At 39.2% G+C, this 17,354-nt stretch overlaps 1 protein-coding gene across 5 annotated transcripts in view; it reads left to right on the top strand.

The window, feature by feature from the left end:
- BIRC6 (baculoviral IAP repeat containing 6) overlaps positions 1 to 17,354 on the top strand; it is a 188,023-nt gene that overhangs the window by 153,878 nt on the left and 16,791 nt on the right. For all 5 annotated transcript variants that reach the window (XM_063328808.1, XM_063328811.1, XM_063328812.1 and 2 more), the window contains one exon: positions 9,232 to 9,442. In XM_063328808.1, the coding sequence (XP_063184878.1) occupies positions 9,232 to 9,442 (211 nt within the window). The remainder of the gene's footprint in view (positions 1 to 9,231; positions 9,443 to 17,354) is intronic.

Here is a 17,354-nt window from a genome sequence, read left to right as displayed (position 1 = left end):
TCCAAGATTATTTGGAGCACTATTTAACAGCAGAGAGTGATCTCTCTAATGTGTTCCAGTATCAGGGACTAGGGTGTGGCATGGGAATAGTAGTATCTCCAACACTGGGGACCACGCATGCTTTTAGCAGTCTCTTATGCTTTAAAAGCTCAGTTTGGTTTTTATGTCTCTTATATTTTTGGGGTTTCTTTTTTCTGTCCTTTCAAAATACGGGAAATTGTGTCAGTTTACTCAACTGGACGCACCAGCCTAATGAAAGAATGCCTCCTGCTTTTTCTGGCAAAGGTTTTCTCTGTATTCCTGTATATGTTTGTGACAAGTTCGTAAGTGTTGTTCAACTTCACTTGGAAATAGAACTTTCCTGAAAATACTTAATTTCACCAAAATAAAATATTTCTTAAAAAATAGCAAACCAGAAATAGTTAAGAGCAATGGTCTGCTCCCTCGAGCCACATTACTACACTAACTCCAGATGACTGACCAATTAAGTTGAGCAAGGCATTTTGCTTCTGTAATTGAACTGCCCTGCTTTCCTTTTATATTGCAGCTAAACTGTTATTTTTTCCCAAGTTTCCTAGAAGACGCGTATAAGAATAGCAACACCAAGACAGACCGAGGTCATCTATTACCTTGTCACCAACAGTGGACAATAACAGATGGGAAAATATAGGAATAGGGCTGACACACAGACCCTGGTATTGCTGGTGTGTGGCATGGGGTGATGTCTCCTCATTTATTAGTCCTTGATGGTCTTTCTTCCATGAATTTACCCAATTACTTTTGAACCTGTAACAATGTTTACTGCCCCAGCATTTAGTGCTAAGCTTTTCCAAAGCTTAACAGTGATACGTTCTGTAGTGTATGTTCTTTTACAAGTGGCAATATTTCTTCTAATGGTGTGCCTAGTCCTTTGAACGTATTGATCAGTCCAATTCTATTCACTATTTTTACCGCTCATAATTTAAAAAAAAGACTTCATCATACAATTCATTAGTCACTGAGGCCGCAAAGTCTTAGCTTATTTCATTTTAGATAGTACAGTACCTCATTCCCTACCTTGGATTGTTTAGTCGCTTTTCTCTCATCCCTTTTCCATTTCTGTCCAGTCTTTTTGAGAAAGAGGGAAAATTCACATGGTTATTGAAGTGGTACTAATGATTGAATGCAGTCTCATTAAGTAATTTCTAATTTCTCTTCACCTTTTCTAACGTTTGATCTGATTAATTATTTTTTTTGACTACTAACGGGCTCAGTGCTGACATCAGAAGAGCAAAATTTTAAGGCTGTATCTGAACAATAATATCCATCAGCTTGGAGCCTGACACTGTACATGTTGAATTGAGAGTCCCACCCTTCTTGCATTGTTTTACTGCTCTGACACAGAATTTGTAACTCGTGACCTGTGTGGGGGCTTAACCCCTCCTTCTCCTGCTTCATTGTGCAAGGGGACCAGTTTTTCTGATGCCAGTTTTTTCTGATACTCAAAATAGTATTGTGAAAATGCTTGTGTTGTTACTCCGATAAAGAAAAGTGAAGAAAAAGTCAAACTAATTAAATTATTACAAGATGACAATATTTAGAAAGTATTTGTTTCGTTTTTACCCAAAGGCTAATACTTTCTTAAAAAGACCTGCTTTTGAAATACTCGGTAGGCAATCTTTTTTACTATCAATAAGGAGCGGACCACAGGGTGTTAATTAGGTCTATTATAAAAGAGGCTCGCCCTGGGTTGATTCTGAAACAGAAAATCAAGAGGCAGTAGAGCATGACGTATTTGGAACTGACACTATTGCCTGCAGCGTGGACTGCATTCATAGATCATATGTTTGCAAAGATGCAGTAAAGGGGGACTGAGGAACGGCTCCGGTTTTAAAATGTTTAGAAAATGGATATGTGGCCCTATTGGGAAGACAGTGCCTCTCACTCGTGCTTGGCAGTATCTGTGGCCACAAGACTGTGTCTGAAGGTTTTAATTAAAATATGAAAACGAGTGTTTCCTTTGTGTGGCTTTTTTGAACAGCGGCGTTTGTAGCTACTGAGAGTCTTTAATATGGTAATGAGATCCTGAAGTCTTTAATTTAGTCATGGCTATGGGGTTTAGGTTTGTGAATAACATACTGAGGCATCAAAAATATGTCCACGGTAATTTCTAAGCATGTTTTAGAAATGGTGTAAAATTGACAGGACTTTAAGATGTATTTTTAAATTATTCAGAGGGAAAAATAAAGTAAAATAAAGAAGAAAAATGCAGTGGCGAGCGTTCATGTTACGCAAGTCGTGATCTTAACGTTGGACTTAAACTTTTTTAGTAGGTAGCATGGTAGTGATAATGTCTTACTTTACCTTTAGCTTCTTAAATTGATGAGAACAGTGTCCTTTAAACTTTATTACTACAAAAGAAAAATAGATATCTTGGAATACAAAGGTATTTTCTTGGGGTTTTTTTGCGGTGGAGGTTTGGATATACTGTATTAAATTTTGAGCATTTGCGCATAAGGTGAATAGAACAGTTTTATAGTACAGCTGCTCTGCATAACTGTCAGTGGTTTTCTTTCACATTGCTTAAAACAGAGTCAGGATTAGATGGCTGCTTCTGGACAAATATTTAACAAAATACAACCAGTCGTCTTTTCGGGAAGATGTAGTCTCATTGAAATAGGAGAAGAATAGATCCAAAACAAAATAAGAAATGAGAGTTGAAGGAGTCTTTTGGGTCACTGGAAACTCTACCTCATGCAAGAGAGAGGCCTCTTGGAATGGAAGATGAGAACATAATTATAAAATTAGAATTCAACTTGATCTTTGATTAGAGGGGTCAGTTTGTTCATTTCAAGTTTTGACTTGTTTTTTCCCCCTCTTCTGACCTGTTAAATATAAGCCACGCTTGTAGCCATTTGCAAGATTTTTTTCGTTTTAGATATGCATTCTCTCCAGAAAGCCTTTTTTTTTTTTTTTTTTTTCCAGTTATTTCCGTTTAGTTGACCATTCATGACCATCCCTCTCATGTTAGCAGTGGCAGATCTCTTTGAGAGAACAAATAAAAGGGCTGTAATTTGGAAAGAGTTTCCAGTGGTGCCTTCTGCCGTGGCTGCCAGCACACCCTTCTTTCCTTCAACAAAGGCAGAAAGTCAGTCACGTGTATTGGTCAGAAGTAAAAAGAAATTGCATGTAAGGAAAACTGCTTTGAAAAAGTCATACTTTTGTGGGCCTTTAAAATAACAGAAATTCAAGAAGTCCGGAAATGAAGTGAGTCTGCTAAATGAGAAATGATGTACAGGATGTAGATTGAGAGCATCTACTTACAGCTTTTCTTGTAGCAGAGAAGCAGGGATGGTATGCATGGTTTTTTTCCTCAAGTGTCTCTTGTTATATTTTACATCAAATTTGTAAGCCCTTTCAGGGTAGGAATTCCTAGTTTGGTCACAGTGAGAAACACAGTGGGAAGGCCTTCACATTAGATACACTTTTCATCATTTTCTTACAAATTGTTCTTCTCTATTTGTTTCTTTAATCTGCTGCAAAGTGTGAAAATTTTTGGATACAATGAATATGCAAATGAATAATTGCCTTTATTTTAAAATAAATGTGCATATTCTTTGTGATATGTTTTAAATATCCTTTGCAATGGAAATAAGTTTTATAATCTTATTCATAGCCAGTTAAGTTGTACTGAGGATGTTAAATGAATTGAAAAAAAATTTATTGCTGTTCAGTACTATCTATTTAATGGGCCATTAGGTCTGGCTATTCTTTGTTTGAATATTGTATAATATTAAAAGAAAGCAAAGGAGTATTAGACTCAGTTGGGCCATTATCATGTTACAGATATATATGCAATTTCAGGTAATACCTTGATCCTGTGAAACTACCTTCCCTCATATGCTTTTTCATTATATGAAGGTTGTAATTGCATATGGGTAGCCTTGGGTCTTTGTAAGAAGTAGATCTATATTGGTGATAAATAGATGCGTGGAAAGCAATTGGAATGTTTTGAAATCACACAGACGATCTTTGAACGGTAATCAGTTGTTTCCCAGGAATAAGTAGTCTGTGTCTAGAAGTTTTCAAAAATGTGATCAGTACCTTAATACCTCCTGACCTTTAGGCATTTGTGAAAGACTGCAGTTTTCAAAAGACAGGATGCTCAGCAGTTTCTGAAAGTTAAGACTTCTTAAAATAACTTCAGTCAGACTTTTCTTCCCTCCGCCAGCCCCCAAAATCAGAACTGCTTGTTATTAGCATATAAGGGAGATCTGGTTTTATGAAATGTCTGGTTTTTTACCTATTTAGCCTTCAGGTCTTTCTAAATTACAAATAGTGTGTCAATAGGCTAACTGAATTTTAGTGATTCCGGTAAAACTTGACCTTTATTACCCAAATGAATGGGAGGCAGGGATGAGACCTTATTCCATTAAAACATGTTTTCCAGATGTTTTCCATCCCTCCCTGTCTTAGTAAATGGCAGTGTCCTGGCTAAGATTTCTGCTTTTCATAAATGCAACAGAATAAATTTAGACTCAAGACACTTTTTTGATGTGAATTATGAGTATATATGCATGCTGCCTATTGTCCAGAAAGACTACAGTGAACTTCCTTGCTAATTATCAAGGACAATAAGACATCGGTCTGTGTTTTGGATGTGTCCGTTCGTCCTTCTAGAACTCCCAGTTCCTGCAATTTATAAAACAAAGGTGGTAATAAAGATGCACTGGGACTCCAACCTTGAAGAGCGCGGCTGTCATCGCATTGTCACCCACCACGTGGTGGTGTTGCCCTGCTGCTCTCTGTCGCCTCCCGGTCCTACTCCTGTGCCCCGGGCTGTCACAGCCACCTCCCGGCCAACAGCGAGGGGCCGTTTTGCAGGTCTCCTGCAGCTGGCTGCTTATGCTTCAGGTCTAGCAGCAGTTTTTAGCTTGTGCTCTGCTTCTTGCTCCACGGTTTGAACTGGTTGACTGCTGGTGTAGCCAAAAGGTGGACCTTGATGTGTATTTGCTGACTGCAAGTTAAGAAGCACATACAAAGCTCCCAGGGGAATCAGACTGGGTCAGGTGGAGCAAAAGCCACAGTCCAGGCACCGGTTTTGGAGCTTTCTCTGAGACAACACTGTCGTCACCAGGCAACCCTGTCCTGCCGGCCCTGTTTAAAGTGGACGAGGAAGCAGGATAAAAACTGAGTACAAATCCCTGCTCTGAGTCTAGTAATAAAATAATTTAATCTTTACCTCTCTTTTGATGTAAGTGTGTGGCATATAGTATTAATTTGAAGAAACCTAGCAGAAGTGCAGATAGGCTCTCTCGGGCAGCATTCTGTTTGAGGGTCAACAAGGGGGAGCTTCTGAACTGGTCCCTGGTGCTGGGGGTTGGACCTTTCTCAGCAATTCACTGCCCCATAGAATCAGGGAGCACCGAGAGCACAAAAATGGACAGATGTGAAAGACCCCACAGTTTGCGTGCGCCTACCAGGCGGGACGGTCCAGGCGTACGCAGCGTGGGAGTCTGAGGGCAGCAAACGGAGCTGTTCAGAAAAGGTATTTGTCGTTATTTAATGACGTTTTTGACTTTGGGATAACAGAGAATCCCAGATAATATATCCGTCTGTCATTTTTACAGAGCCAGGAATCTTAATCTCCCGTTTTCATTTTCTTAGGAATGCTGTGTATTTGCAGTTTAGTGTGCTTATGCGCGTGTCCATATAAATCAAATGTTGTTAGTGCCTTCTCATACAACTGAAGTACCCATATAAAAAAACCTGACATATTTAAGATGTGCTAATGCTATTCAAATTATAGCTCTGCTATGTGCAAAAGTATTTGTTTCTTTTTTGTGATGTGTTGGATTTTCTTTTCTACACAAGAAGCTACCTTATTTAATTCGAGTAAAGTGTTACGCTACTCCTGTATTGCCCAATTCAGTCGGGCAAAAAAAAATTGCGTATGTTCCCAAGGAATAGCAGACTTTGAAGAAAGCAGTGGATTACTTTTAACGCTTGTTCTCCATTGAAGTTTATATTTGCTAAAATCCAAATTGCTGGCTTCTTAGTTGCTAAGATAGTCTGAAGGTTCCATTGCTTCCATTTGATGGAAATACGGTTTGTTAATTTGAAGATTTGTATCTGATATTTTTCTTCATGTTTTTATTATCTTCATTCAATTCCTTTAAAGGATTTTGTTACAGGATCTAAATATTTTTTTTTACAAAGCTCTATCATTTCTATTTCTGAAATACTCTCCTGAAAAAAAAAAAATACATATATATAAAATGATATCTAAAGGGAATAAATCGATCATAAATCCCAACTAACTAAATATGCTGCCGACACTAAAAGCAGCAAAGATGATGGTGGAGTCTGAGTGGTGCAGCCTGATGGCTGAGGCTCTCGTTTGAACACTGCTGGACTTGCTAAGCCTCTGTCAGTCCAGGAAGGTGCTGTTAGGACATCTGGAGCTGCAGCCGGCCATGCCAGGCGGAGGTGGGCAGGTCAGCAAACAGTAGATCTGGGCCAGGGGATTATTTTTACAAAGGAGTGTCTTGTAGTCCTAGTGGCTTGAACACCGTCTCTTAAAAATTGAGCATTATCCAATTTGGAACATCTAATTACATGTAAATATAGAAATTAAAAAAATGCTCAATTTTTTTGAGCAGAGCTGTGTCTGCAGAAAACGTATACTGTAGTCAGTTTGGCTTCTCTTCCAACTGAAAGGAAAATAGGCACGAGCAGATGAACTGCCAAGTAAAGGTAATAAACAGAAATTTGTCAATTTTGAGTTCTTTACAGCAAGCTTTTCTGCTACTTCTCCAGATATCCAGTCCTGATAAACATATTGAGGATGGGGGGGAATTCTGGCATTTTGGATAGACAAACACACCTGCACGTGTCATAATCCTTAGTAAGTATAGTAAAGGCCTTGGACAAATACAGTGTAAGACACATAATGGTATCAAAAAATGGAGTTTAGAGGAGTCTAGCATTCAGGTAAAAGAAATTGGTAGTTGTTCCCCAAAAGATTGTTTAAATTGAAACCAAGTGAATGCTTTTCATTTGTTTCACATGGGAAGAATTGCAAAGCAGTGCAAGTGAGTTGAATCTGCTAAAGCCAGAAATTCGCTCCTGTCTTTCTGGATAACGTTCCCATTTTAAAGTTATGTCAGTTCAGTTTCCCTCCTGACAGTAATTTCGAATTTAACTATCCGTTTAGCAAAGGAGAGGGCAAGTAAGCACTGAAGGATTTGAAATTATATATTCTGGCCTCATGAATATTTCATGGTTAAAATAAATAAATAAAAGCTTTCCAGAAATGAAATGCTGTGGTTATCTAAGAGGTCATATTTCTCCTTCACTCACTATCTTCGTAATAAAGAGCTATTGATTAAATTGAGGAACCGCTTGATCTTTAGCACTACAGGTGGGAGGTCGTTTCTGGCGAGGGTTACACTATGGGTTTTATGATCTCCCTTTCTCCCTTTCTTTTGCCCTGCTCTGCCCCCACACTCCTTTTTTTTTTCTTTTTTTCTTTCCTTTTTTTTTCTTTAAATTCACACATCATCAGATCTATTCCTGTTTATTTTAAGGCCGTTTTACACATGGTGGGGATTTTTCTGTGGGCAATCGTTGTTGACTAGAGACTGAGAATAAGGAATGGAGATATATATAAAAACATATATATAAAAAATGTGTATATATATATAAAATGTAAGAATTGACAGATAATTGAAACTGATTTTCTTAATGTCAGTGTTCAAATTCAATATAAGTTGCTTTAAATATATGGAATATTTTGACACAGGATTTTTTTTAGAGCCATTTAGGTGAATGCTTTGTTTCAGTAAAATTTCGTCCTGTTCAACACAACAGAACTCCACAAACTTAAGAGTTTGTGCCATTGTAATAGTTTCCAAATATGAATAGCAAGCTGTTGATCAAAGAACTCTTGGGAGAGATAAATCTAGCTTTAAACATGGATAAACCTGCATGTTGAATTTGGCTTGGCTGTTCATGCTGTCCCATCGTGCTGTGTTTAGAGCTAAGGGTTTTGGTGTTTGGGATACACTTTAGCTTAGAGGGTGAGATGTGCTAAATGAAACATTAGAGTTCTATGCTTTGTTCTGTCCTAATGTGAGTTGGCAGGGGCTTTTTGTTTGTTGTGGGTTTTTTGATGGAAAAAGCATAAATTTATTTTATCATAAACTCAGTCATTTGTAAATACTTTGAACTAGAGCAGTTTTTTTCTGCAGTTAGGTTAAAAATAGCATGTCCTAGGGACAGAGGAAGCAGCTGTGTTAAAGTATCTGCGTATAGCTACATTTTCAGGATTTCTATTAATGCTACAAAGTCAGTTGAAATGACATCCATTACATATTTGTCCAAGCAAGTGGAAAAGAAAAATAAACAATGTGCTAGAGAGTCCATTAAACTGTGTGTCTCTGCCTGTCTTTCCTAGTCAGGGCAGCTGATACCTATAGTCTACCCACAGTTATTTCTATAATATATATACATCGCACTGAGCAACACTAAGACGGTGAGCTTTGCCTACCTAATGTGTCTTGTTAATAATCTTTACTGTTTTGTGGTCCATATGTATGCAGAAAAAAATTGTATCTTCGTCAGAGCCTTTGCATGCTCTGAAGAATGCGTAATGATTTTTAAAATGATACTTAAAATGATACTCTCTAGCAGCAAGCTAGACTCCTTAGTAGATAACTTCATTTATTTCATGACCATAAATATTGCTGCAGTAATGCAGACAAATTTTCCCAAAGGAGAAGATAACTATAAATAGCGGGTGATATGAAAGTCTGTCTTTATTAATGCTTACACATTTAGAATCAGCAGAGGCTGCCCTGCTACGCCATGGGTTACAATTTTTCCTCCATAGATTTTTTTTTTTTTTTTGCAATTACTGTTGGCATACAACTTGAGCTAGGATTGTATATTAAGCTACTAGAAATGAATATAGCATGTGGTAATCCTGTTCCCTTCCTTGTTAGCACTTTTGTCCTCTTGTGTCTTTTGCTAACCTTTGTTTTCAAGGTATCTTATGCATTTTTTTCTGGACAAGTCCGTTAAAACATGAACTTATAAATTGGTATTATAACATACTGTGTTTTATCATTAAATGTCATTAACATTTTAATACTTATTAAAATCTAGCTTTTCTATACAAAACATCTGTACTTAGAGAAGAAGGGTCGTCTTCAATTGTAGTAATTTTTGAAAAATGTTTTTCTCTCTTAGTTTTGGATATGGCCCGCCACGTTCCCCTTTACCGAGCCCTGCTGGAATTACTCCGTGCTATTGCATCCTGCACGTCGATGGTACCATTACTGCTTCCTCTGTCGGGAGAAAATAGTGAAGAGGAGGAAGAACAGTTGGAGTCACAAGCTTCTGTTGGGACTTTGTTGGCTAAAATGAAGACCTGTGTAGATACTTACACCAACCGACTGAGGTAATCGCTTCTGTCATCCCTAACCTTCATTTAAACTGCATTTTGCACTTAGGTGAGAAGTGGAAGAAGATTCCGTTCTGCATATTTATCTGAACAGGTACTGCAGTCCAGAGTGAGAACGTACCATCTGTTTGATCTAAACTTCTGTTTATATGTATGTATTCTGTTTTACTATACTATTTACAAGGATTTTTTTTTTTCAATGACACAGAGAAGCTGCTAGGTTTGCATACTCTTCTCTCTTCATCATTAACAGCCCAATGATCAGAAAGAGGATTGCTGCTCAGGAATCTGGGAGCTTCAAAGCTTTCTTAAATTTCTTTCCCTCTTCAGTGAGGCGAATCTTCCGTTTGCGAGACTGTGCATTTCCTGCCGTCAGTCTGAAGGCAGGAGCATTCTGTAAAGAATGGGATCAGGGAGGGCCAAACCAAATGGTAGCTTTTACAAGAAATATTCCAGCTCTCTTCTGTATGCTTTTGTGCTGCTGTACCCATTGAGTAAGGACCGGGTTCCTCAGTGGATTCTCCATCAGAGGCTAACTGGTTAGGAGAGAAGCCTTTGGCTTCTGTCAGGAAGAATAAGGTTCAGGAGGCAAAAGATTTGGGATTTATTACTTGTGGTGAGAACCCTAACTGTTTAGAGACGGTTGAAAATTTTTGACCAGTGGTATCTGTTGGTGCTACAGATGAAAAGCGTGTTTCCATCCATCTGTGATTTTATGACGGTTTGCTCATTAGCACAGGCATCAGAGGTGAGCTGGTGTGCTAAAGATGATGTGAAATTACAAACGAACGCCCTGGAGTCATCCCTGCCAGGCTTCGGGGTCTTCCAGCCTCCTCTGAGAAACTCTGTGTTTGACACTTCTTGTCAAACACTTGCAGTCCAGCAGAGCAATTAGCAAACAAATGGAAAAGTATCTGAATATCCCATCTCAGCTGTGATGGCACTGGGCTGCGGAAGTGTTGTAGTATAGTGTTGTCTGAGCTTGTTCTGCACTCCTTCCAGAGCTCAGCCGACTTCTTAAGGCCACACATACAGACAAACCATGAATGACAGTACCTTTCAGTAACTGTGGATGAGCCTCTAGGTAAATCCCTTCAAATCATCTTCTCAGAGCACTTCTGAGTGATTCACACAGTGTTGCTTTATGGTTGCTTTTATCATCAATTCTCACACCGCAAAACTATGGCCTCTCATCTTCAGAAATGCCGCTATGACTGAGATCTGACTGTCACCTTCTGTGAAGTGTTGCACTTCTGTTATAGCCAGGATACAAGCCTGAGGGCCCGGTTTTCAGTCAATTGACCGATTAAGTTGGTGCTACATGTGGTTGTAGCTGTTTGAAGGGACAGTCACCAGACTAGCACACACGGAAGGAAGGAGCCCCTGTGTGCCTCCCAATACCTCCTGCCTCTGGGAGGGTGCGGTATTTGGTACAGATGTCACAATCAACTTTCCATCTCTGTTTCTCCATGTCCTCAACCGCTCTTGTTTCCATAACCGAAGATTTGGGGGGGTTTAATGCCTTAATCATCTTTTTCTGCCCTGATTGAGGGAGCTGAAAAAGCAAATGTTGCAATATACATTTTCCTTTCTTTTAATAATTTCTTCCTTTTAATAATTTTCTGCTTCCAGCAATTAATTGGTTTCTCAATTCTGTTTACTTGTTTCCAATTTAAAGATGGCTTGTTAGGAAATAATACCCGTCCTTCCCTGAAAAATTTAGTGCTGTCCCTAAGCATATGCTGAAACATCATGAAAAGAAGGTCAATATAATGCCAGGAAAAGGCGTGCGTTCAATGTTCTTCCTCCCACTACAAGCTGACAGTATTTACCAGCCAATACCTGAGATATTTTCTGAGCAGGAATCCCATTCATTGGGAACTCTTTCTAGTAACTCCTGATGGACCGGACTTTACCGATTGAATTTCTCTAATCCTTCCTGACTGAGACTGCTAGTCTTGCCTATCAAGCATGTAATGTGTCTGTGGTGGGATTTTTTTTGCTGACTAAAGGCAAAAGAAGCAGAATTAGGAAGGACAAATAACGGTTCTTTATATTGGATACCCATCTGAAAATATCAGCTTGTGCTTGCTGGCAATATTGTGTAGATCATAGTATATATAATCTTCTTAAAATAGAAAAGAAAATATATTTGGCTTCTGTGTAATTCATTTTCAGTATAGATGTATGTAAAACATTCTCCAACACAATAGCTTTTTTTGCTAGTCCAATCACCTGTTAGCCTCAGATTGAACGGGCATGGAAACCTGTATCTTCTCATGTCACTTGCCCAGGTTGAAGTCTAATAAGTCTCTTTGTGAGAATGGCATATGACTACTCGTCATAAGCTCTTTTCAACTTGGAAAAATAAAATGTGGTATGACTCGTTCTTCAGTGTCAGCTTAGGATCTGAAAACGAAGGGCAATTCTAGAAGCACAGTTGGTATTATTTTAATAATTGATGAATTTGATAAAAATGCCATGGTTGGCTCAGTTACATTATCTGTACAATTTTCTTCTATTACTTTGATATATCAGCACAAAAAGAATTCTTGTCTTTCACTGGTTGGTTTAAGCATAATACTGTTTGTCTTTAAAGCGTTATATAGACAAGGATGAAAACACCAACAGCCTGCACAGCCTGGAATCAGGGGGGTGGAAGGTTTTAATTCTCAGCATTTTAGTTGAAGGTTTGCCAGCAATATAAGCAAGTGTTGGCATGAATTTCTTCAGTGGGACAATCTGCTGCCCCTTTTAGGTCAAATGCCAGAACAACAGCATAATTATGGCATCTGCTTTCAAAGACAGAACTTTCCTTTATCTGAACAGCAGTTCTACTTGCATGTCTACCAAACACCATCTCCGTGTTGGAGCAAGAGTGTCCACTTGGATCCAGAATTTGAGGGGGAACGTTTCTGGGTTTGGATTACAGCTAGCATTTGATTTCATGTACTTTAAAAGGCCATAATAGTCTATTGGGAAAATTCTGGATAATGGAGAAGACATTTGGGTATGAGATGGTTTCTTGTGACTGTTTGTTGGACTGCTGGGGAGTGAAAAGCCATGCCTAATTTGAGAGCGGTCGGGCTTGTGCAGTGGTTTCTACAAGGGCTGAGTTTGAGACATTTGTTTGCTGTGATGGCTGAGCCCTCTGCTGCAGAGAGCTGCTGCTGTGTAGCAAAGCAGGCTCATCTGAACCACCATCTGCCAGGTGAGCGTCCATGGCAAATTGTTAAATTTGACAAAATAAGCTGACGGCTTGTTTGCGTAAGGTATGTAGCAAGCCTATGTCTAAAATTCTTAACTGTGCTTTAACTTCCCACGTCACCCTGGCCCACCCCCATGGTGACTGCTTGAGGGAGATCTGAATTCTCTCATCTTCACACTTCTGTCGTTTGTCAACGTTGCTACTGAGGGTTAATCCTGCCAGTTCCAAGGCTGGCTGAATGTATCAGCCCTGCCCGTCACATCGCAGTTATGACCTGGATGTTTTTCTGTTGCACGGAGATGCTAGAATACAACCTGGTAGGCCTGAGGCATTGTCCCTGCTACGGCTTTTCATTGCCTTCACTGTTATTTTGCAGAACTTCTATGTGAAACGGTACATTTTGCAAACAAAAAATTTTCTTTATAATTGCGTCACAAGAATTGAGGCCTAATTTGTTTAAATTTATTTTTCTTTAAAAGATGAAACAACTGTTGGTTTCTCTTGCTGCACTCTCAAGCTGGTGTTCGGAGCCGATGGTTGGCCGCAGGGAGCAGTCCTGCAGCCTCTGCTGGTTTGGGATGCTTCAGCTTAGTGTCTCTAAATACAGTGCTGGAAGCCCCAGGGAGGAGTGTGTGGAGCCACCTCAGAGGAGGTTACTCGCTTTCACCCGTGGTTATTTGCAAAGGCACGGTCCCGTCCTTCTTTTGCCTGATTTCAGGAGATCAGTTTAAGAATCTGCGAGTTACTGGAAGGAATGAGCTTCTGCTGGGTACCTGTGGGAACCTACAGAGGGTGGGGGGCCGTGAGGGCTGAGCGATACCACGGTTGCAAACCTGTGGCAGTTCCATCCCAACACAGTGAGCGTCAGTATAAAACTGAGCAGAATTCAGCTATAAGCTCCATCTCTGTAGTACAGAGGGGCTGAATGGTTGGTTCACTGGCTTTATGTTGTGAATACTTTGATAAAGGTATCGTTCCACATCAGCACGTTTACCTCGCAGTGTCAGGCATGGGTGAGTAAGTATCAGTATTGGCTTTAAAAATTAAAGTTGCCTTGGGAGCGTAGCATTCATTATTCATTTAGCACAGCGTGAAGAGAAGGCTGTCATCTTCTAGCACAAGCTAAATTAATGGCTTAAATTATTAGCATGTACACTGCTGTCTCTTCTAGCGAATATATTAGTGACTGGCATCCCTTTAAATATGAGTTGACATGATTTTGTCTGCGTTTTCTTCAATAGTTGAAAAACTTTATAGGGAAGTTTCTAAGTCTAAATTAAATATTTGGCTCCTCCTCCACTCTGAAAATTGTAACATTTAGTTAAAGGTTTGGCCTTTATTAAATAACTGCATTAAATTTGGCTTCATATGCGGAATCTTGGCAGAAAGAGATGTACAGTATAACACAGGCATTTAAATGTTTCTAAAAATAGAGAGAATTGGTTACATATTTGACCTTAGTTTATTATTTATGAGTATTATTGGTTTTCACGTTTCTTTGGAATACCATATAGTTACAGCTCAGGAGTTTGATTAACACTGTTAGTTTACCTGCATACCTAAATTTATATGCAGGCTGCTAGAGTGCAGGGGAAGGATCTTGCCAGTTTTATTGCTTTAATTTTGGTATTTCGTTTTCTCATTCATATTTTTCCTGGGAGAGCCTTGTAATTCCCAGCAACTGCCTCTCTCAAGCTGGCACTCGACTCGTCCCTTTGAAACACTTGCGTATCATCCACGGCTTGGAGAAGTTCGCCGCGGCTCTGAATCCAGGCAGGACTGCAGCAGCAGTATAAAAGTGGAAATGATACTAAGAAGGAAGGATGACGTTTTCTCAACTAATAATTTTGTTTGCGCATGTTACACATGCTCACGAATGGTAGAACGGTCACCAGGCTTCTTTTTCACGTGCACACAACGTAACACCGTGTCTTTCAGATGACACTAAGATACAGGTTTGGGGACTAAAAAAATCATCTTTGGTATTGCTGTAATTTTGTCCTTCGAGTAACATTTGCACTGCTCTGAAAGTCCTGCTTCCCACCTCCAAGACCAAAGCTAACAACACCTGTCAAAGTATTCATTACTGAGGATCCGTGCAGCAGGCCGACAGGCCGCAGCAGGTTTACAGAGGCCACGGGAGTCTTTGACCGTTACTTCTCCAAGTGCTGTAAGATTCATCCATGCATCAGTTATATGTAAACCCATTCATCTTTTTCACAGGGCTTGGGAATTACCTTTGTATCTCTCCCCTTTTATAAGCATATAGTTTAGGAAACTGTATAGACTCTTAGATTTTCCAGACCAGGGTGCGTTGTTACATCAGGGATATGGGTGTATGGACCAGCTGCACACCTCCGTCTGCAGTTCCAGAGCTGTTCACATGAGATTTTAATTTTATAGAGTACCTAACCTAATTTTCTTTAAATTGCATTTATTTAATAGTCATGATATGATTGTAAGGATGTGATTTTTAGAAAGGGCTGCTGTGGTCTTCTCATGTAGAGAAATATAAAATCAAGTGTAATAGCTCATGTCTGCAGTGAAATTCAGTTCTGTCTCAGATGGCTAGAGATGACAAAAATTGTGTGAACTTTACAAATCATAATCAGCATGAAAATGTATACCAGTAGGGAACCTTTGACAGATTTCCCCATGTAGAGTCTAGGGAATTACCTCATTTACCATATGTCGATTGTAAATAAATTGACAAGCTGTAAAGTATTGTTAAATATCTCCAAATAATTGTGTATAACACTACATATGTAAAGAAGCTCATGTAGTGACATCGTAGGAACTGTGCAGGATTAATCATGCTAAGTTGGTATTCTTACTTAGACAGCAAAAGATTTGAATCAAACAAGGGTAGGAAGGCAAAATGAGGGAAGAAAAAATTGGAGGCCATAATTAATGGGAGTCTTACAAGTTATGGCAGGATCAGTTGGGTTTTTCCCCAAAAGACAGAAAAAAACTTATCTTTACCCTGACCATTACAATATACAGGCATGAATTGTGTGAGGAAAGTAAATGTTGATAAGGCAGTACATCTGATTTGGGAGTTTTGTGATGCCAGCTGCCTTATAATCACGAAGAACTGACTGAAATCCCTCATTAGGCAGAATCAAGGTCAAATATGAGACCTGGTTTCTTCTTGGTGTCCAGGGTGGAATCACTCCTGCACTTCACCTCCTAAACTGCTTTTATACAGCCTGAGTTCTGGCCTGACTGAGGCAGCCTGGTAATACAGACCCTCACACAACCTCCAGATACCTGCAGGTGACAAGGCAGAGCTGTTCTGCCAACCCTTGACTGAAAAGGTATATTCTGAGGAGCGGGGCTTTTTTGTCTGTTTTGCTCAGGATAACAGTGGACAGAATAGTTGTATCGGTGGTAAAAGGGACATAAAAAAAATATGTTCTGTTGTGATAGTTCAAAAGTGCTGAAGTGTTAACTGTTCCTGATAGCAGGGGAACGAGCGGAAATTCTGTTACCGGTACTGAGAATTTGCATTTGAGTAGATGCCTCCTTTTCCTACTGTTTCAACTATATATATATATCTATATATATATCCTTGTCTGCTTAGGTAGCTGACTGTCATTAGCTCATCTGTAGGAGGTTTTAAGCATGTGGTCTAACGGGGCCAACACTTTAATTTTTGTTTCACTCTAAGACCAAGTAAGAGGGAAAGGCTGATAGTCTAAATTGTAAAACCATGTGGAAGGTAAACGCCCTACAAGATGACCGTCTTGAAAAGAAATTCATAAGAATTAATTTCACTTTCAATATCTTCACCAATCACATGTTAATTGCTTTTCATGCATCTCTCTCTTGGATAAGCCCATTGACATTTAATTTTAGTCTAAATTTCTCCAAGGGTTCTGTAGCAAATAGCTTAGGGATTCTACATCAGCAGCATGCAGTTCTAAATCTGTACACCTTTCTTGGGGCTGGTGGCTGCTAGCATGTCTGTGATGTTAAAATAGGCATCACTGAGCTTTAGTGGGCTTAAATATACATTTTTAGGTTACTTCAAAAAAAATATTGAGTTGGATTTCCTCAAGGAAGAAGGCAGTGATGAGGATTTTGGAAAGCATGAATGGGAGAGGCAGCTGCTGGTGCTTCCTTGTCTTAAACTATTCTTCAAACGTTGAATGGCGCTGTTTGGCTGTGATGCTTTCCTCCTAACTTGGAGCGCCTGAAAGCTCGGAATTGCTCGAAGCCAACAACAGGCTAACGTCCTTTTGGAGTAAGTCTGGAACAGAGAAGATTCACCATGCTGCAGTAATGAATTTTGTTATTAATGTGCTCTGGGGATATTCTAATTTGATTAGGTACAGTACAAAGACTTTCAGTATTACTGTAACTACCTCTATTGAATAGTTTAGAGACTTATTCTTTATGCATCGTTTCAGTCTAGGTTAAAATACAGAAAGGATATAGTATTTGGTAGTTGCTAAAATATGTTTGGGACGTCAAAGCATTAAACTGTTAATTTTTCTTGTGTAGATAGCGTTCTGTTTTGCTTCTGGGTATGGTAGTGGGAAAGAAAAAAACAGTGCTTCTTGGCTTTTGAACTTGTTTGGCTCTTAAAATGAACAAATGCTATTAAAACAAAAACCATACAGAAATTACAGTAAAATAATTTGGGAGCTGTTAGCATTAAGATCTCTCAAGATAACAGTGTAAATTTATGCTAGCTCT

Source organism: Chroicocephalus ridibundus, chromosome 3 (genome assembly GCF_963924245.1).
Source record: "Chroicocephalus ridibundus chromosome 3, bChrRid1.1, whole genome shotgun sequence".
NCBI lineage: Eukaryota > Metazoa > Chordata > Aves > Charadriiformes > Laridae > Chroicocephalus > Chroicocephalus ridibundus.
This window is presented reverse-complemented; position numbering and strand designations above follow the sequence as displayed.